The 22469-nt window shown below is 42.2% G+C and overlaps 1 protein-coding gene across 1 annotated transcript; it reads left to right on the top strand.

Annotated features, from left to right (window-relative positions):
- Positions 1-3131: 3131 nt before the first annotated feature.
- LOC143624631 (ADP-ribosylation factor-like) lies at positions 3132-22034 on the top strand. Its single transcript, XM_077095210.1, has 6 exons — positions 3132-3279; positions 3338-3408; positions 5245-5364; positions 5551-5669; positions 20948-21069; positions 21928-22034. Exons 1-6 carry the CDS (start codon positions 3135-3137, stop codon positions 22032-22034), a joined length of 684 nt encoding a protein of 227 aa, XP_076951325.1. The 5' UTR covers positions 3132-3134.
- Positions 22035-22469: the final 435 nt, after the last annotated feature.

The raw sequence follows: 22469 nt of genomic DNA, 5'->3' as shown, positions 1-22469 counted from the left end.
AAGAGCATCCCAAATCGTCCCCGTATGTTGTGATATCAAAGATGGTCGAAATAGAGTTGAACCTAGCTTAAATAGGCATCCCAAAACCTAAAAATCGTATTTCCCCCGTCCAGAAGACCATAGGCTACGGTCTTCCACCATAGGCTACGGTGGGACTGTAGCCTACGGTCCACCTTCACTGCCTTACGGTGACAGCCCCCACCGTAGGCTACGGTGGCCTGTCACCCTCCGTGGTACATTGCCTGTAACTTCTTCGTCTGAACTTCGATTTATGCCCTATTTTCGGCCACGTCTTTGTCTTCACTTGCTATATCATTCCATATAATAAAATCTTTCTTTCCTTTCCATCTCATATGCTCCCATTTAGCTCCTTTAGGCTCCGCACACCTGTAATCATAAACTCACACAAAGTAATCGTGAATCCGGCATATAAACACACAAAACATGTGATATGACTCACTTAACACACGATATTTCACTCACACATCACTTACGGGGGCATTCCACAACTGCCTATCTTATCAATCTCGGATAAAGCATACTCTCAAGGTGCTCGGTGCGTCAAAAATCGGTCTCTTTATCCTCGACTGAGGCTGAGTGCAAGGTATTGGCAAATGGTGCAGCCGAACTATCTTGGGTCCAGAGTCTCCTATTGGAAATTGGTCTATTGATCACTAAGTTTCTTGCATTCTTTTGTGACAATGCGATTGCTACTTATCTATGTGCCAACCTGGTCTCTCACTCACGTATGAAACATGTGGCACTAGATTATCATTTTGTTCGGGAAAAGGTAGCTAATGGTTCATTAAGGGTTCTTCACATTAACTCGACTGGATCAACTTGCTGAGGTGCTTACTAAACCTCTCATTCGAGGTCCTTTTCAACGAATTCAATCCAAAATTGGAGTCTCGATGGATCCTCCATCTTGCCAAGGGGGTATTAAAGATGTCACTAATTGATCATGAATTAAAAGTATTTCTATTTGTGGATTCAACTATATTTAGATTAATATTGTGTCGGTTAGTGATTGTCATAGAGTTGGCCATAGTTTTCTCATTTCCTTGTATGTACAATTGTAATTGGCTATTTATAGCCTTTGTAATTAATTGTAGAGCTATAACATTTTTTACATCAAATATTATATTCTCATAATTTGGAATTGAAAATTTCAGTATCATTTGCCTCAAAATTGTTATATAAGGGCGTCCTAACAATTGTAAGTCTCCTTGATACTCGAATCGCATATGTTTGTTGTAGAGAGGATAAAATGGCCATACAATGGAGTCCTAATCCCACACAGGTTCCAATCACCTCATTCATCCCTAGTCTTTGAAAGACATGATGAGAAAGATAAAATGTTACACAATAGTCTCTTTGTTTTGTCATTTGACTTACCAAACATAGGCTATCAGAATATTTATTAACATACATAACCTAAAACAAGGTTTAAGTTTGTCAGTTATTGACGAATCTGATGTTGTGAACACGCATGAGATCCTCGGCAATTCTAACTAATAAGTGAGAAACAATGAAGCATCATGTAGGATAGAAATGGTACCTTTATTCTCATTCATTTTATGTATTTTTGTAGAATCAATTACCCATGATGAGTTAAGGCTATAGAATGCACATGGGTGCGCTGACTAGGTTTACCGGCTAGGAGCATTCAAATGGATGCAATCAACCATTAGAGCACATCAACATGGATGAAATGATGTATTATGTGTTTTGGTTTAGCTCTTTCTGTTTTTTACCGGGCTTGTTCCTCATGTTCTTGTTGAGATTTTGTTAACAAGCACTCTTTTAATGTTTTTTGTATATAAACCTTGTTGTTCAGGAAAAAAAACATATTAAACTATATTTGATTGAATGTGTGAGTGAGTTTATTCTCATCTCCCACTGTAACGGACGGATTTGGGGAAGATAATAGGTCCGAGGTAGAAAATCAACAATAAGAGCACCCACAACGCAGTGTGGGTGCCGAGGTCCGAGCCAAGCTGGTTGACGGGCAGACAAGGGGAAGGATGAGGGTGGCGCTGTGGAGAGAAGTCCGCAGATAGGGGTTTGTGGCGAAGTACAGGGGGATGGACTCCATGTTGGCACCCCCTCTCACATACATACATGCATACATAAGTACATACACACACAATCTTAATATTTTTTTAATGGAATTTGTAAAGGTTTGGTACGCACCGTTGGGGATGAAAGTGAGGGTTTTTGAGAAAATGCTTGTAATCTGATCATATGGCGCTGATGTATCAACAGCGACAAAGGTTATAGAATAGTGAATGACCCCGATGAACAATAGTCGTGAATAATGAGCTGTGAACACTGGGACCATAATTCTCACAAGAAGTCATGAATGGAAAACTTGGAGAACGGTAACGTCAGGGTTCGTTACGTATCTAGTGCCTTCGCGCTAATACCATTGAAAGTAATTGACAAAATATCTATCTGAATAATAATATTTAATGGAGGGGAAACCTCCATGTATATAGAATGAAACTCTAGGAAAGACAATATCAGGTCCATGAGTCAAAACTAATATTTAGACTAATACACATAATACAACATATACAACTAACACAATCAAATATACATCTTACAAAATACTTATTTGAATTTTGCTTGTGGTATTTTCCTTAAACTTGATTCTTATTTTCGTATATTATTTAAAAGTTGATTTCGTTTAACATGGTATACTTGTTTAAAATGTGATACATATGCGATATAGGAAAAACATATATACATGGACATCTATGTAACCAAACAAACTATTTACATGTTTAAAGCCTTGTCAAATTTCGAATCTTTAGATTATGTGTATAATCTCATTTATAAACTCTAAAAAAGCAAGTTGCTCCAACCTAGCTAATAGCTTTAAGCACAATATCTTTTTGTTCCTTTTTGATATATATACTTGCTTTATATTTTATTAACCATTCTTCATAACAGTTTCACATAGGTGACATAGCCCTTAATTATATATTCTTTAATGCGGGCAAAAGCATCTTTTTCACATTTTATAGATTTAGAATACTTTGCATATGTTACTTTTCCCTGTATATATATGTAAGAGATTTCTTGCGATGTTCCTCGCGTTTAAGAGAAATAGTCGATACGACCATACGAAGATGGGCATGCAGTGTTCTCGAGTCAGGCAACTTCTAGCCAAACGTGACGTAAAGATTCTAATGCTAGGACTTGATGATTCTGGAAAATCAGCCATTTTGTATAAACTAAAGCTTGGGGATTTTGTTGCAACTGTACCCCCAATTGGTACCTTTTTACCTTTCTTATGTGCATGGTATGAGATTGTTTGAACTTATTCATGAAGGGTTTAACGTGGAAGCTTTAGAGTACAAGAACATCAGATTCACCGTGTGGGATTTAGGAGGACAAGAATCGGTATGAACATTCAGCCTCTAATTTTAAAAAATAATGCTGGTTTCATTTATGCATATCGATCGATCTTGTACTTTTTGTATTAGTGGATGCTATAGAAACCACATCAATCAATCATACCCAGTTTTTCCCATAAATAGCATAGGCTATCAATAAGTAGGGTCTGGGCAATGTTTTAAAAACCGGTTTTTTACTCGTACCGGATTAGGCTAAAAAGTGATACAACCGGTTAAATCGGGTTATACCGAGAGGTTCAACCGGTTGAACATTTTACCTTATAATTTCCTATAAATACAACTTTAACTCCAAAAATAACCCAAAAGTAAATAATTTCATAACAAAAGATAATCCAAAAGTTAATCCATATTAAAAAATAATACAAAAGCACTCAATTTTAAAAAACAGTCATAAAGTTTACACGTTTAAATATTAATTGTTAGGTTAAAAGTAATTTTGATAAAATATGGGCCGTAAATATCAAAAATTTCTTGGACATAAAACCGGTTTGCCGGTAAAAACCGGTATTTTAGAAAAAAACCGCCAGTACGATGTTCTAGCAAACCGGCTAAAAATACCGGGCTTAAAATACCGGCTTGCTGTGCAAAATCCGGTTTAACCGGTTCAACTGGCCGGTTTGAACCGGTTTTTAAAACACTGGGTCTAGGGAGGGTGGGATGTAGGCAAACCTTACCTCTATTCCTAAGGATAGAGAGGTTGCTTCTGGCGAGACTCCCAACTCAAGAGTAGATAGATATTCGATACTAAACTAAAACACTATGATATTAGTAAGTCTCAAGCAAACATTTCACTATAGATAAACTAAAACAAAAACCAAGGTAAGATTAAGCAAATAATAATAAGATACAGAATAAGAATTTTAGTAGCTATAGAAACCACACACATATATAAATGTAGGTAACTCCTAGAGTGAAAGCAATTTTAACCAAAGCAGCTTAAGGGGGTGAGACTTTAACAAAGCTTTTTTCTTTTTGTAACTAATTTTTTTTTCAAGTTTACCTGTAACAAGATTTCAACCGTTCTTAGTTATTTGATTCTTCATATCTGACTAGGAAACCCTCCAGGCAGAAACCCCAATATAAGTGTTACAATAAATTGAATTTATCCGGAATAAAGTACCTTTTTATATTTACAACACAAAAAAATTGCTTTAAATACAACTTAATTTTCAACCGAAATTTATATTTTAATGCGGACAAGTTCTTAGAGGAAAAACCAGTGTTTTAAAAACCGGTTCAAACCGGTCGGTTGAACCGGTTAAATTGGATTTTGCACAACAGGCCGGTATTTTAAGCCCGGTATTTTTGGCCGGTTTGCTAGAACATCGTACCGGCGCTTTTTTCTAAAATACCGATTTTTACCGGCAAACCGGTTTTATGTCCAAGAAATTTTTGATATTTACGGCCCATATTTTATCAAAATTACTTTAACCTAACAATTAATATTTAAACGTGTAAACTTTATGACTGTTTTTTTAAAATTGAGTGCTTTTGTATTATTTTTTTAATATGGATTAACTTTTGGATTATCTTTTGTGAATCATTTACTTTTGGGTTATTTTTGGAGTTAAAGTTGTATTTATAGGAAATTATAAGGAAAAATGTTCAACCAGTTGAACCTCCCGGTATAACCCGGTTCAACCGATTGTAGCACTTTTTAGCCTAATCCGGTACGAATAAAAAATCGGTTTTTAAAACATTGGGAAAAACAATTATATGTTAAATGAAACATTGACTTTGGTTAAATTTGTTTCCATTTCTGCCTACTTTTAAATTTATTTTAGCTAGAAACCAACCTATAAATACTTATTATGTTTAACAGATTCGCGCTATGTGGAGATATTACTATCGGAATACACACGCACTTATCTTTGTAGTAGATAGTAATAACAGGCAAAGAATTTACCAGGCTCGGAATGAGTTGCATCGCCTTCTCAATGAGGTTTGCAATAATTTACAACATCGTCTTTATTATAATTTCATTGTTGTGTGCATCAGATTAGGTGAATATGAACCTTTAGATACCAAGCAGAAGTTGTGTCGTGCTTTACTCAATTAGTTAAGTTTTTTTTAACGGGTTCTCATAACTACTCTTAAAATATCTGTTTTTACCTTTTCTTTTCTTCAGGATGAACTAAGTGATTCAATAATACTTATTCTTGCCAATAAGCAAGACTTGCCCAATGCCATGAGTGTTTCTGACGTTGCTTGTAAACTCGAATTGAACACGATTTCTCAACGCCGATGGTAAATGACATTGTCCTCATTAAGTCAAGTGTCATCAAATTAGCATCTAGCGTGCAAGTGCTTTTTTCTAACGCAGTTGGTCAAAAAATCAATTATAGTTATTAGAGGTGTCAAGATAGACGTGTAGGATAATGAAGAGGTAGGTCCCAGCAGAGCCCAGTTGGACCCGCAAGACTCACCTTGAACAGGGACGTCTGCGCAACGACCAACTGCTCCAGCAGGACCCACCATGCTCAGAGAACCTTACGCGCAGTACGCCAGCTGTACCCACAGGGAAAGCCTCCCAATGGTGAAGTACCCCGCCTGTTCCCGCAGCTGCGGATACAAGCCATCAGGGAAGGCTACCCGCACTAACAGCAAGGCTACACGCACAAGGCATTACCTACTTCAGTAGTCACATGAAGGAATGAGCAAGGCAGGAATACTCCCGCCTAAGTGAGCCAGTCCGTATGCTTTTGGAAGATCTTTCGTACTATACCTACTAAGGTATGGGCGGAACAGACAATTTGACCAGAACAGCCCATGAACCAATCACAGGGTGACAGCTCACCGACAACAATACGAGGAGGAGCACCCTCTAGTACTGTTTGTCACTATTAGCCGCTGCCTACTCACCAACCCTTACGATGGGACGTGCGCAGCCTACAGTTGGTGGAACAGTGCGTAGCCGGCAGTAAAGGAACAGTGTACAGCCGACCTTTACTGCTGGCCGTAGCCTATTCACCAACCAGCATGGCCTGTGCGTAGTCCACTGTTGGTGGAACAGGAGTACTATTCAGCCGGCTGTACCTTCTAGGAAACCTACCTTCGGCTATAAATACTCCAACACTTTGGAATGGTAAGGACATCATCTGATATCTCAATCTTATCTAGCAATCTCTTAATATACACTTATATTCAGAGCAATCTAGTCTGATTCTCACGCCGGAGGGTGGTCACAAGGAGGAACCCCCCCTTCTCAGTGACGAGCTTACGGTGTCTGTTTTGCAGGTCCCCTGAAGAACAACCTTCTCTGCTAGACCTCATCCTCGTGGGAAACATTACTTAACCCCCAGATTATCTATAATCTGCCCAGGGTTCACTTAGTGTTTCTTCATTGGCGCCATCCGTGCATAAAAGCTAGAACTAATTCTTAGTTTTTTCAAAGTTTCTGAAGAAATGGTTAACGTTACTCCGGTCCCAAGACCAGTAAGTGACCAAGAAACCCCGGTGACCACAACCCCAGTAACTGGGAACACCGGCGGTTATACAAATCTTACGAACACTACCCCGGCTACCCAAGCCGGGGCAAGTGCAGTAAATATTCCACTGGGGTTCATTGATGCCCAGTTGGAAAAACGAACGAGGGTCCCTCGCCAAACACTAGATCAAGTGAAGGCGTGGGCCGAAGCACGTCAGAGAGAGTTCCAAGCTGAATTGGATGAACGCTTGCGTTCAGTTCAACAGGCTGACGAATTCGGCAGTACTCGCCAACATCTCAATATGAACAGTGAGTGCGAGTACTCAGACGACGAGAGGGAAGAATCCGATACCGACGCAAACCCTCGCCATAAGGCGAAAGGGAAGCGTAAGGAAACGGACTTCCAACCGAAAAGGAATTTCGGAGAAGCTTTTAAACCAACAAATGCGGAGAGAAACCCGCTTGACTTCTCCAAAACCTTTAGACCAACTGCTACAAATGCAGGAAAGTCAAAGTTCGCAAGGGACATTGCGGAAGCAATCGCCCCGAGAAGTGCCAAACAAATGTCCAACATTGGCACTTATGATGGTCTATCCAACCCAGACGACCACTTGAACAGATTCATTGCGGGGGCAACCGTCAGTAACTGGACGGAACCCACGTGGTGTTATATGTTCCAGATGACCCTGGTTGGAGCGGCCAGGGCATGGTTCGATCGTTTACCGGTCCACCACATTTATGATTGGGCGGACTTTCAGAATAAGTTCAGCCAGCACTTCAGCCAGCAGAGGAAATATACTGAAGAACAGTGGACGATCCTCAACTGCGTTAGAGAGGAGGATGAATCTTTACTAGACTTCATCACCCGCTTCAACTCCAAAAAGCTAAGTCTCGGCAACATAAGTGAAGATCTTGTTCGCGCCGCTTTCATCTAAGGCGCCGAATACCCAGAGCTTATCCGCACATTGACGGGTAAGGATGGCATGCCATCAACATGGGATGCCATCATGACGGCGGCAAAGCGCTTTGCCGAGACGGAGAAGCAGCTGGGAAGGGATCTTCCCCAGAGTACACACCTCTACACGCAGAGGACAAGAGAGAACAATGTTCAGATCGCCCGGCAGAACAAAAAGAGGAAGCTAGGTATCTGGCAGTCAAGGGTAAACTTTGACACCTCATCCAGCTCTCACCCTCTTGTTGGCGGAAGAAATCACACACACCCTTCAAGCCAAAAGCACCGGTGGACGCCACTCACCAAAAGCGTCACGGAGATATTTGCCACTGAAAAGCTACCATGGCCAAAAGCTCCAATGATCCGGCAGCGACCTAATGCGGATCAGAGTAAATCCTGTGACTTCCACGGGACAAAAGGTCATAGTACGGAAGAGTGTACATCCTTGAAGGATATTGTTGAAGCATTCGTCAAGGATGGAAGACTGGCACACCTGGTGGCATCAATCAAGAAGGGAGGAAGGAACGACAACCGGTACCGAGGCAACGGACGAAAGCCCGTTGACATCAGCATCAACATGGTTCATGGTAAGATCAGAGGAAGAAAAAGGCGGACGACAGAACCATGTGCGTGGAAGGAAGCTGAGGTGCGCTTCCCGCGAGTGCCAGGAGGACCCAGCAAAGAAGGCCCTATCGTCATCAAAAGCCAGCTGGGGCACTACATCACTTCTCGCACTCTTGCTGACAACGGCGCCTCATCAACGGTGATGTACAGGCAATTCTTCGACAAGCTAGATGACGAAGACAAGGAACGCCTGGAAACGATCTGCGCCTCGATGGAAGGGTTTGATGGCAGCACAAACACCCCCCTGGGTATCCTATCTTTCCCCGTCACTCTTACGGATGGGAAACACTCCCGCACAGAAGATGTGGACTTTGTCGTGATGAGGAAGCCACACCACACATACGACATTCTCTTCGGGAGAGACGGGATGGCAAGATTCAACGCCGTGGTATCCTCAGTCCACGGCATGATGGGATGGCCAACAGCTGAGGGTGTAGCGATGATCACCGGCATTCCCCAGAATTTGGTGAGCGATAACGGCACCAACTTTGCTGACAAGAAGCTACAACAGTGGCTGAAAGAACTTCAAATCACCCACACCTTTACCTCAGTGGCACATCCGCAAGGTAATGGTGAGGTGGAAAGAGCAAATAAGAGCATCGTCGAAGGCATAAAGAAAAGACTCTTGGAACACAGATCCGGCTGGGTGGACGAGCTTCCGCACGTCCTTTGGGCAAACAGAACGCTGAAGAAGGCCAGTACGGGAGAAACCCCGTTCAGTCTCACTTATGGCACTGAAGCCATGGTCCCGGTCGAAATTGGTTTACCCTCACCAAGGGTCTTGATTCAGCCAGAAGACAATGATGCGGAAAGATGGTTGGACCTTATGCTAACCGAGGAACGCAGAGACTTAGCCGCAGTGCGTGAAGAGAACTACAAGCGACAAATGCAAAAGTACTACAACACGCGGGTAAAACTCTGCAACTTCAATGTAGGAGACTACATACTGCGTAACAACGAGGCTTCGAACCAAGAACGCCCAGGAAAGCTGGCCCCGGTCTGGGAAGGGCCATACATTATCAAAGAAGTCCTGGGAAAGGGCGCATACCGGCTCGAAAGGCTCGATGGCACTCCCATCCCAAGAACATGGAATGGAGCTCAATTACGCAAATGTTATATGTAGATCAATTCCAAATTTGTAAAGAAAAGGCCTAGAGCCACTTCTAATGGAAATGATTCTCCTTTCACAATGTGTTGATAGCCTTACCTTTATACTTATGAACTTCCCACACTGGTGCCGGTATTCACCGCATAAATGGGGGAGAAGTAAGTCGTTACGTGTGGAAGGCGGCAAAACCCGCATAAACACAACGCTAAAAAAAAAGGAAAACCTACACGCAGGTCAGATATAAGTAAAGTTTAGCCATCCTTGTAAGTGCAAGTGACGGTCTTACCCGCACAATCACGAACAAGGAAGCAAAACTTCAACCTATCATCTACCACGTTCAAAGGTTAACTTATTCTGAACACTTAGAAAATTTCAAAGGAAAAGATGAGGAAAACTTCCACGCAGGTCAGATATAAGTAAAGTTAAGCCATCCTACTAAGTGTAAGTGACGGTCATACCCGCACAATCATGAAAGAGGAAGCGAAACAAACTTATAATTTACCACGTTAAAAAGTTAACTTATCTAAGTACTAAAGAAATTGCTAAGTTAGATCAAAACATGCGTAAAATAAACAAGGCAAAGAACTAACACAATCTTTATTTCATCAAAATTCAAATATTACAAAGAGCTATACAAAATCAAAAATCTACGCTAATGGTGGAAAGGGATCTTCAGAATCAAGCTTCAGGACCACTTCCACTTGGACCTGCTCCATCAGTAGAGCGTGGTGGTTCAAGGAAAGCTTTAAGGATAGCTAGCCCATCATCAGCAGCAGCGACTTCGTTCACCTTCTCCACCACCGGATGCGGGAAGGCGGCATACTGATTCACTGCTTGGTCGTAAACAGCTTCAGTATCAACATTGTACAAAGGGAAGTTGGAAGGCGGGATGCCTTTCTCAACGAACCCTAGACCAAGCAGGAAGCCGGCCTTTTCCCCATCCTCATGAGAAGCGTTGAGGGCTGCGCTCATAGCATCGTCATAAGACGTCTCTGAGAAGACCCGATGCACAACCTACAAGAAAATATACAAGTATCAGAACCCTTTCTATTTACAAAGAAAAGCGTAAAGACATGAAAAACTTACCTGAGACAACGCTTCTCGAAGAAGCCATTCCTTGGCAACCAGAGCTTCTTGGAGGGCGGCTTGAGCTTGGGTACAGGCGCGTTCAGCTTCACTTTTATTAAGGTTGGCAAGCAACACTTCCTTTGCAGCAGCCTCTTCGACGCCCTTTAGCTTCCGCTCAGTATGGTCAAGCACCCCCCTCTGGTCCAAGATCTCCTGGAGCTTTTTGGCGTCTTCCATCGCCAAGGCATCATGAGCCTGATGGAGAGCCTCTAATTTGGCTTTAAGCTCTTCATTCTCCACGCGTAGAGGCTCAGCAACGGCTTCAGCCTTGGTGGCCCTCTCGGTTGCGTTCCTTGCAGTTTCCTTAGCCAGCCGAAGCTGTTCATTAACAGCTTGGGCAGCCTTGGAACGGGCCTCGAGTCGAGCCTGAACTTCAACCTCGAGGGCCTTGAAGGCCTTCTCCTTTTCCGCAGCAGCTGCGGAAAGCCTTTGGTTCTCCTCCCGGACAGCCCGCGCCTGAGCCACTTCTTTAAGGCGAGCTGCTTTTAACTTGTCGTTTTCACGACAAAGCAGCTCGACGCGCGGCTGCATCCGGGCCAGGAGAACCCGAAGCTCATTGGTTAGCCTACCCTCCTGGTAGCTAGCCATGGCTTCCCCCAACGCACCACTGGGAGCAGCGTGACGATCCCATTCCACGCACTCCACAGGGGTGCGAAGGGTTGTTCCTCGGCGAATGTTCCATCGTGGAACATACACTTCATTGGAATCCGACACTGCAAAAAACATAAAGCAGTTAGGAAAAAATGATAAAGAAAAAATATATATAAAATGGGCCAAAAGAACCCTACGCACCTGTAGGGTCAATTACAGGCCGATAGCCGCCAAACCCATCACCTGAACCCAAGGGAAATCCATCCAAGAGGTCAGGCAGATGGGAAGGAGGCAGAGGTTGGCGCAAAGCCCCATGCATACTTGACGGATCGGCCGTCGTTGCCGATGACGGAGGCATGGTAGAAGCCGCCGCGGTCGCCGCCGCGGAATCCGCAGCAAAAGTAACCGCCGGCTCGGTGAAAGATGCGGCAAAAACAGCACTCACAGCTGGCGGTGACGTCATCACAGCTGGAACAGTCGGCTCAAAGGAGTGAGCAACTGAACCAGCGGAAGCAGGCGCAGGCGCCTGGGTCGTCGCCTCAGGTAGGCTGACCAAGCCTACCGTCATTGGCGGAGAGGTACTCCTCTGCGCTCCACCCTGGAATGCGTCAACATCCACGCCTGCACAAAGAAGAGTGTTAAAGGATATATATTAAGCAATGAAGATAAAAGCTAAAGGAAGTTGTACTTACGGGTTTTCTTGAGCCTAAAGGTACGGAGAGGCGGGGACGAACCCGATGGAGCCGGCCTCTTTGCGCCGCTCACCGTCGTCTTCTTGGGCTCTCCGGAGGTGACAGTCGCAGCCTCCGGAGCGGTGGTCTTATCACCACCGGGATTCCCCGCCACCTCTTCGCTCTCGGTCTCCGAATCAGACCGAGGCGCCGGATCGGCAGTGGAGGCCACCTTCTCCTTCCCCTTCCCGCCGGCAGCCTTCTTCTTCCACACCAACGGAGGACCATCTGCGGATTCCTCATCAGAACATACGATTAAAGGAATTCCAGCAGAGGTTTCAACATTGAGGGGTCGAGGGTCGAATAGCGCCTTACCTAGCCGCCTGGCGCTAAGGATCTCGTGGCCTAGCGGATAGACCTCCACGAACCGATCCGCAGTTTGTTCTAGATGGGCAACTCGTTCTCGTCTAGAGCGCGAGTACCCATCCGAGCGGGACCGTCAGCCTCCCGCGGGTTCAGGAGCGACTGCAAGTCGTTCCCCTCTGAAATAAACAGGAAAAAAGTTAGAAGAAATTCAGAATCAACAAAAAGAAACAAAGCATACCGTAAGGGACAGAGTTCGAACCGTATTCGAGGACGATCGGAATCTTTCGCGCATCCGCCTCCTTCCACACCCGGCTCATCCCCAACATCACCATCCCGGACTCCGCAAACCGGTAAACCGGAGATTGGACTCGGGATATCTTCGAAAACCATTCCGCCTCCTCGTAGTTGGAGGCGTGAAGGCTGGGAAGTGCTTGCCCGTTCTTGAATTTCATGGCAAGGGGGATGGCGCGAGCGGATATGAAGAAGAACTCCCGCTTCCACGAGCGAAGACTGCGCTCAGTTGCGCAGATCTTCAAACCCTTAATCCGGGTTATCAATGTATACCACCCCTGGATGCACCTCCAAGTGTAGAAGGTCATCAGGCGGTCAACATAGGGCTCAATGCCCAGAATCCGGTACACCCACTCGAAGTGCCGAATCTTGGCAATCGCCATCGGGTGTACCTCGGTCAGGTGCACACCGTGCCTCTCAAGGACACGGTAAACAAACTATGTCAATGGGAACCTAAGATTCCCATAAACAAAGAATGCAGCATAAACCCCGATCTTACCTCTGGGGGCATCATACACCGTCTGGTGGGGTTCAGGAAACTCAGGCTCGAGAGACTCGAGCATGAACTTCCTGACGATGTACTGATACAGATCGCCAGGCAGAGCACACTGGCACTCGCCAGCAGTACTCTTGTCATCGGCTGTAGATTCAAGATCACGAGACGACATCTTGCAAAAAGAAAGAAGAAAACGATTTCAAGAGAATGCTCGACCGAAAGATGAGTATTCGCCGGAAATCGTTCTTAAGATGAAGAGAAGAGTGAAAGTGTGGATTACAAAGAACCCTCTCCCCCTTTATATACTAATCGCAATTAATGCGATGCATTTAATGCGGAAGAGAGAAATCGAAGGTGCAATGAAACTATGACACGTGGCAAAGAGCAAGCTGGCAACAGCTGTTGACATGACGCATACCATTAATTTCGCAGCCACGCGCCCGAAAAATCGTGCCCACGCGCCTGAAAAAGCGTCTGGAATGACCATGTACTGTCACGTCACCATAACTTCCTGCACGTCCTGACACAGTCAGAAGAAACCGTCGCACGACGTTTCAGAGGTTTGGACTGTTCTTATCCTTTCACCAACTCTTCGAATTTCAAAAAAATTCAAAAAAAAAAAAAAAAGATTCAAAAGTAGGCGGGAAAATACCCCTTACCTTGGTAACCAAGTAACCATAAGACGGGTGCGGGTACAGTGTCAAGGCAAAACCCTTCACATACTTAGCACCCGCAGGGAATTGACACCAGGAATACCTTGGGAATAAAGTAACCGTAAGACGAGTGCGGGTACAGTGTCAAGGCAAAACCCTTCACATACTTAGCACTCTGCAGGGAATTCAAACCAAGAAGGATCTTCTGGGCCATGCTTGCGGAAATGGGAATAACATCCCCGCATGACGGGAACGTCGAGAACTATATTGTTTGAAACTCCAAGATGGAATTGGTGGTTTTTAGCATAATTGATCACTATGTTGAAAACTAACAAAACCCCATGGAGAATCCACACAAGTGGGACTCAACGCTCCTGACTTGCGAGAAGGTTACAAACCTACCCGCTTCATACCCTAAGATCAAGCAGAAAAGTCGGGAATTTCTACGTGACATCAGGAAAACCGCGGGGAGAATCACCACGGAAAACCTAAAAACTAAACCCTTTTTCAAAACCCCTTGCTAAGTCCAAAAGTTCACCTCACTTATTAATAATTCATGAGAAGAACATTGGACTGGGGGGAATTGAAGAGGTAGGTCCCAGCAGAGCCCAGTTGGACCCGCAAGACTCACCTTGAACAGGGACGTCTGCGCAACGACCAACTGCTCCAACAGGACCCACCATGCTCAGAGAACCTTACGCGCAGTACGCCATCTGTACCCGCAGGGAAAGCCTCCCAATGGTGAAGTACCCCGCCTGTTCCCGCAGCTGCGGATACAAGCCATCAGGGAAGGCTACCCGCACTAACAGCAAGGCTACACGCACAAGGCATTACCTACTTCAGTAGTCACATGAAGGAATGAGCAAGGCAGGAATACTCCCGCCTAAGTGAGCCAGTCCGTATGCTTCTGGAAGATCTTTCGTACTATACCTACTAAGGTATGGGCGGAACAGACAATTTGACCAGAACAGCCCATGAACCAATCACAGGGTGACAGCTCACCGACAACAATACGAGGAGGAGCACCCTCTAGTACTGTTTGTCACTATTAGCCGATGCCTACTCACCAACCCTTACGATGGGACGTGCGCAGCCTACAGTTGGTGGAACAGTGCGTAGCCGGCAGTAAAGAAACAGTGTACAGCCGACCTTTACTGCTGGCCGTAGCCTATTCACCAACCAGCATGGCCTGTGCATAGTCCACTGTTGGTGGAACAGGAGTACTATTCAGCCGGCTGTACCTTCTAGGAAACCTACCTTCGGCTATAAATACTCCAACACCTTGGAATGGTAAGGACATCATCTGATATCTCAATCTTATCTAGCAATCTCTTAATATACACTTATATTCAGAGCAATCTAGTCTGATTCTCACGCCGGAGGGTGGTCACAAGGAGGAACCCCCCCTTCTCAGTAACGAGCTTACGGTGTCTGTTTTGCAGGTCCCCTGAAGAACAACCTTCTCTGCTAGACCTCATCCTCGTGGGAAACATTACTTAACCCCCAGATTATCTATAATCTGCCCAGGGTTCACTTTGTGTTTCTTCAGATAACAAGTCAAAACATCTTCAGGTTAAAATGAGTTTATCTTTTAGTTCATGTCAAAATGGGTTTAGTTGCTAGCACTTCTTTGATCCGTTTCATTATATATGATTTATCATTTAATCATGAATTGTTGATCATAAAATTTTTGTTTTCACAATAATAATATATGTAGGTTTGTGAGTAAAACCTGAGAGTATATGTAATGAAATACCTTTTTGGCGACTTTAAACATGTTTGATCTGTTTCAAATACAACTAATTTTTTTATAATACTGATTTGAGAAAACACAACCCAAATAAACTCAATCAGTCTTGTAAATTGTTAATATAATTTTTCTTGCACTCAAAAGTGTCTCGACCAACTGCTAATCTAATCTCACTCATAAAATATTTTAACATGCATGCAGTGTTAGAAAATAAAGTCAAACAAAGAAGAAAAGATTAAGGATCAAAATTGATATCTCATTATATATTTAACCAATAATAGAAGATTGCATCGGTGCTAATTCACAGCCATTCACAGCTCAATACTTTAATATTATTTCCTTTCTTGTATCATTGTAAAACTCTACAAATACTCTTGTATCTTTCTTTGTAAAAACATCAATACAATACACTTTTATTACCAATTATCAACATGGTATCAGAGCAGTGTTAATGATCCTAGGATCAAAATACCTAACTGCTATCATCCTTCAACTAAATACCTAGTCGCTATCATGTCAGATAATGATAATGAGAATAGCATAATGAACAACAATGATTTTTCAACCCAGTTAGCTAATCTTCTCAAACACAGCCTGCAAAACCAAAATCCAAAACAGAACCTCTCTGACAGCCTCAACCTTAACAGTCAAAACTACGCCCTATGGACTCGGATGATCCGAGTAGCCATAGAGGGGAAATTGAAAGCGTTACTGAGCCATTTGACCACAAATCCTCCAGAAGAAACCGATGAAAAATTTGAGCAATGGGAACAAGACGATCTCGTGGTGTTCTCATGGCTCATACAAAACATTGAACCTACCCTCGCCAGCAACTTAACTGAGTTCCCGACTGCAAAATCGTTATGGGATGCTCTTGTCGTTACTTACAGTAGCGACAAGGACAAGCTACAAACTTTCGATCTCCACGTCAAGGCAAATGAAATTAAACAGAAGGACACACCGTTTGAGGATTTTTGGATCATTATGCAAGGCATTTGGGGTGAAATTGAACGAAGAGACCCGAATCCCATGACCTGTGCAGTCCACATACAATAAAATTAGGGCTGAACAAATACGACCCGATAAAACGGGAAATTTTGCGATGGGATCCTTTACCAACAGCGGAAGGTGCTTATGCCGCAGTGAGGAAAGAGACCGCTCACCAGACTGGCGATTCACAAAGCATAGCGGCGGGTTTAATGGCGGCACAACAGGTTGAAGGGTTAGGGCTATCGCCGGTCAGACCACGTTCAAAACGGATCATCATCCCAGATAGATAAATCCAAGTTAAAATGTACCCATTGTGGAATGAGCAAACATACAAAGGAGCAATGCTTCAAGATTGTTGGTTATCCCGAATGGTAGACCGATGGCCACAAGCAAAGATGGGGGAAAAGCCGTGGGAAATAATCATGCTACCAACAGCGGTGGTAGTAATATCGCTACCAGTAGGGGTGGCGGTGATCACCAAAATGGAGAAGAAGGATTTAGAGAGGCGGCGATGGCATCGGCTGGTACAGGAGACTCCGTCATAGGTACAGGGGTTGAGTTTCATGACTCCAGCCCCTTAACTATTATTAATCCTTTTAATTCTGATAATTATAATTTCAGCCCCTTTACAATTCTTAATCCTAAGCTTTTTTCCATATAAAGTTCTTGAATTGTTAAATAGTACCCCTCTAGATTTTGAACTTACCCATCAAACATTGGGTTCTGATCATAAAGCAGAGCATGGTACAAAAATACTTGGTAAAGCGAATATGGCTAGAAATAGTAACAACCGTGACAAATCTTGGATACTTGATTGTGGTGCCACGGATACCATGACATTTGAGTTGTCTGATATAAAAGCTATGTCAAAATCATCAAAAACTCATATTCAAACTGCAAGTGGGGAAATGGTTGTTGTTAAAGGGGGTGGAACAGTTGAAATCTCACCAACCTTGAAATTATCCAATTGTCTTTATATACCTTCTTTGTCACATAAACTATTATCAATTAAATTGCTCAGTTTTAATGCACCCCACTTTAGGACATCAGGACGGGGAAGATCATTGGGCGTGACACTGAACGCAAAGGATTGTACTATGTGGATGAAGTGACTCATCAAGGGACTGTGATGTTGGCTCATGGAAGTATCGATAGAGAATCATGGCTTTGGCATAGAAGATTTGGGCACCCATCCACTGGTTACTTACATCTTTTATTTCCGAATTTATTTCCTTCTAAAAGTACCTTTGATTGTGAAACTTGTGTTTTGGCAAAAAGTCATAGACATACCTATAAAACTAGCAACACTAAAGTTGATTTTCCTTTTCATTAATCCATTCTGATGTATGGGGACCGGCAAAAGTTACGGGGGGACAAAACTTTAGATATTTTGTCACATTTATTGATGATTGCACTCGAATGACCTGGATGTACTTGTTAAAAAACAAATCCGAAGTTTTTGAAAAATTCACTATGTTCCATGCCATGATCGAAACCCAATTTCAAAAACGTATCCAAACCCTTAGATCCGATAATGGAGGGGAATATGTTAATGAATCCATGAAACAATTTTGTCAATCAAAAGGAATTATACACCAAACCTCATGCTCTTATACCCATGAGCAGAATGGGGTGGTCGAACGCAAAAATCGAATACTTTTAGATATTACTCGAGCCTTGCTTATCGAATCCAAAGTTCCCACATCTTTTTGGCCCGAAGCTTTAGCCACGGCCACGTATCTTATAAATCGTCTTCCAAAAAAGTCCCTCCAACTTAAAACCCCTCTTGAAACCCCAACAAAATTCACTAAACTTCCACCTTTCGAAGCCCTCCAGCCATGAGTTTTTGGTTGTTCTGTGTTTGTCCATATACCAAAAATAAATCGTAGCAAACTTGAACCCTGTGCAGAAAAGTGTGTATTTTTCGGGTACGGAGCCACTCAAAAGATTAACCAAAAAGGATACCGGTGCTACTGTCCCTCAAAACGTCGCATGTTTACCACAATGGACTGTGACTTTCTTGAAACTGAGTATTTTTACAAATCCCAACATAGTGGTCAGGAGGAGAAGGAATATGTTGACACACTAAGTTGGTTAAGCTGGACACCAATATCAAGCATATCCCACAGTACCCAAAATGAGCCACCAAGTACCTTAAAATCTGCAAATCCTCTTATCAGTGTCACTCCTCAAGATCTTCCTAACCTGATTCCCAAGGTAAGTTGCTCTCAAACCATAGATCAAAATGAGTCATTTGCTAATTCTCCTTGTACTGCTAATCAAATTGATCCTGAACAAGCAATCGAGACAGGTGGACAAACAACAAGTGAAACAAGTGACGAAGAACAACCAACACAAGAAGAAAATGACGAAGAACAACCAACACGAGAAGAAACAACTGAACGCTATTTGCTACCACCAAGGGTAAATAGAGGAGTTCTTCCTAAAAGGTACTCACCAGAAAGAGAAGCTCGCGACTCAAGATATCCTATAGCCAACATAGCCAAAGCAAATCTAACAAAAGAAGCCAAGGCTTTTAATTCCTCATTATACTTGGACGAAATTCCAACTAATGTGGAACAAGCTTTAGGATCAAAAAGATGGAAAAATGCAATGGAAACTGAAATGGAGGCTTTGGTAAAGAATGACACGTGGGAAAAATGCAAGCTTCCGACAGGAAAGAAACCAGTAGGATGTCGTTGGGTGTTCTCTGTGAAACACAAACCCGATGGCACTATTGAAAGATATAAAGCTCGCTTGGTCGCTAAGGGGTATACTCAAACATATGGGGTTGATTATTCGGAAACCTTTTCCCCAGTTGCAAAAATGAACACAATAAGAGTTCTTTTCTCAGTTGCAGCTAACAAAGGATGGCCCCTCCACCAGTATGATATAAAAAATGCCTTCCTACACGGTGAACTAAAAGAGGAGGTTTATATGGAGGCTCCACCGGGATCCGGTAACAAATTTAAAGCCGGAGAGACTTGTCGGTTAAAGAAATCATTATATGGGCTTAAACAGTCTCCCCGTGCTTGGTTTGGTAGATTTACTCTAGCCATGCAGCAATATGGCTTTAAACAGAGTAACTCAGATTACACTATGTTCCTTAAACACAGAGGTGATCGGGTGACTTGTTTGATTATTTATGCTGATAATATGATTATTACAGGGGACGATGAAGAAGAAATGTTGAAATTAAAGAAGAACCTGTTCACAGAATTCGAAATGAAGGACTTAGGAAGACTTAAGTACTTCCTTGGAATAGAAGTTCTTAGGTCTAAGCAAGGCATCTTCATATGTCAGAAAAAGTACATTCTCGACCTATTGGCCGAAATCGGAATGTTGGATTGTCAACCAGCAGAAACTCCCATGATGGTTAACCATGGTCTCCATATGGTGGAAGGAGCAGAGCTAGCAGATAAGGAGCATTATCAACGAATGGTAGGGAAACTAATATACCTATCACATACACGTCCAGACATAGCCTATGTAGTAGGAGTGGTTAGCCAGTTCATGCATCAACCCAAGTCACTCATATGGAAGCCGTTTGGAGGATTATAAGATACCTCAAAGGAACAGTTGGCCATGGTGTTCTCTTCAGACCAAACGGGCATCTCGAAATCCAAGAATATACCGATGCAGACTGGGCAGGAGATAAAGGGGACAGAAGATCTACTGCAGGCTACTTTACTATGGTCGGTGGAAATAGTCACTTGGAGGAGTAAAAAACAAAAGGTGGTAGCTCTTTCTAGTGCAGAAGCAGAATTTCGGGGATAGCCCGGGGATTGACTGAAATATTATGGATACGAAAGCTTTTAACAGAAATTGGTTTTCCCCCAACCAAAGCTAGCAAAATCATGTGTGATAACAAAGCCGCAATTCAAATCTCAGAAAATCCAGTGCAACACGATAGGACGAAGCATGTGGAAGTTGATAGAAACATCATCAAAGAAAAACTAGAGGCAGGCATCATAGAACTTCCATTTGTTCAGTCAAAGGACCACTTAGCGGATATATTAACGAAAGCAGTTAACGGAAGAATCCTAAGTGAATGTTTAGACAGGTTGAGTTTTGGAAATCCCACTACTCAACTTGAGGGGAAGTGTTAGAAAATAAAGTCAAACAAAGAAGAAAAGATTAAGGATCAAAATTGATATCTCATTATATCTTTAACCAATAATAGAATATTGCATCGGTGCTAATTCACATCCATTGACAGCTCAATACTTTAATATTATTTCCTTTCTTGTATCATTGTAAAACTCTACAAATACTCTTGTATCTTTCTTTGTAAAAACATCAATACAATACACTTTTATTACCAATTATCAACATGCAGTCCCTATGATATTTATTACCTTTTCATTGTCCCTAGATATATTGGCACATCATTTGCTTAATTTAGTGACATGGCACTTCTTGAAACCCGCATATTTTCATTACTTGAGTAGCAACCATTGACACTTAATTTATATCAGGTGCATACAGTGTACGTCTGCGAAAACTGGTGGTGGACTGTATGAAGGTCTAAGTTGGCTAAGTGACAACACTTCAAACAAAGTGACACAAGCTAGCTCTTGTATCTCTCTTCCAACACATGGTTTGTAACACTATGGGTGATTTTTTACTCAAAGCTAGATAAACTATGGCCCGAGGATCCCGAACAATCAATAAATTGAACCAGAAGTGTGTACTTTGGACTAGTGTTATTATAAGGGTGATTTGGGTTCCCGATTAACTTTAAATAGTATTTTCATTTGTGTTATGAGGGTTTAAGAGCATTCGAGTTAATTTACTATGAGATGTAAATCTCTTAGGTGAGAGCTTCATTTTTCTTATTTGTTTTCAAGTACGTGCATATATATGTTCGGTCAAAGTTGTTAACTTTTAATACACAATTTTTTTTTATCATTCTTTTATCTATGAGTATGACTTACATAATTTAATCTGTGCAAATACACGGATTTCTAACCTAATAAAAGTATAAAAAATTGAAAATACTAACATGTGTGGTGTCAGGTGTTGATGCGCCTAGTTTAGTACCATTGCATAGACACCCGTTAATTACACTTTGTTCCAATGTTTTCCGGCATTTGCATGTGTCTATCATATCTTCGTTGTAGTTGTAATAGGTGATTTAGGCTTAAACTTAATTTAGTTTTCAAGTTTTAACAAGAGAATCAGACAATTAGTATTATTTTCCTTTCGCAAAAATTTACATCAACTCTTACATGTGTGATTATGTGCCTACCATATACAAAAATATGTCTCATCCTATTTAATTCCCATGTGTCAGGATTCTAAGCTAAAACATTTTGTTTTTTTTTTGGGTTAAACAACAACTTTAGAATATGCAAAAAAATCGAGTCCTATTGACTAGATGTGTGTATCAATTTCAATGGAGTGGGTACATGTATATGATTATCATTGTTATGATATTTCTTTATCACTTGTGAAGACTGTGAAGTTCAAGGGTCACAATTTGCATGTAGCATTGTTAGAACATATAAATATAATCGTGTTACTTACATTAGCATTGTTCATGGGTCAACAATTTGGATGTAGCGTTGTTAAAAACAATGTGTTCTTCATTCCCCATTTGAACAATTGGGTTGAGACTTGAGAGCGTTGAGCGATTTTGCATTTTAGAGAGTTTTGATACATAGAGAAGTGGTATAATCAAACCTAAACATCAAATGCATGTTTATACTAAGTTAGGTGGGTTATATGGTTCATAATCGGTTTTTAACAGCTAGAAACGGCTTTTCAGCCGCTAGAAGACGGTCAAAAGGTTTAAAAAACAAATTTTAAAGTTATTAAGCGATTTATAACTATTAGAGGATATATTTTATATTAGAATTACATTTCGTTTCAATTATATGTTTAAAGAATATTTAGAGATTTGATTTGTATTTATCTCTTTGTATTTCTTCCCTTAAATAATGAGGTTTAATTTTCATTAATCACTATCAAAGATTGGGATATCATAAACCTTCAGTA

This window comes from Bidens hawaiensis, unplaced genomic scaffold, assembly GCF_021521415.1.
Source record: "Bidens hawaiensis isolate Kalapana, Puna unplaced genomic scaffold, B.hawaiensis_p1.1 tig00003902_1, whole genome shotgun sequence".
Taxonomy (NCBI): domain Eukaryota; kingdom Viridiplantae; phylum Streptophyta; class Magnoliopsida; order Asterales; family Asteraceae; genus Bidens; species Bidens hawaiensis.
Note: the sequence above shows the minus strand (reverse complement) of the source record. Positions and strands in the feature narration are given on the sequence as shown.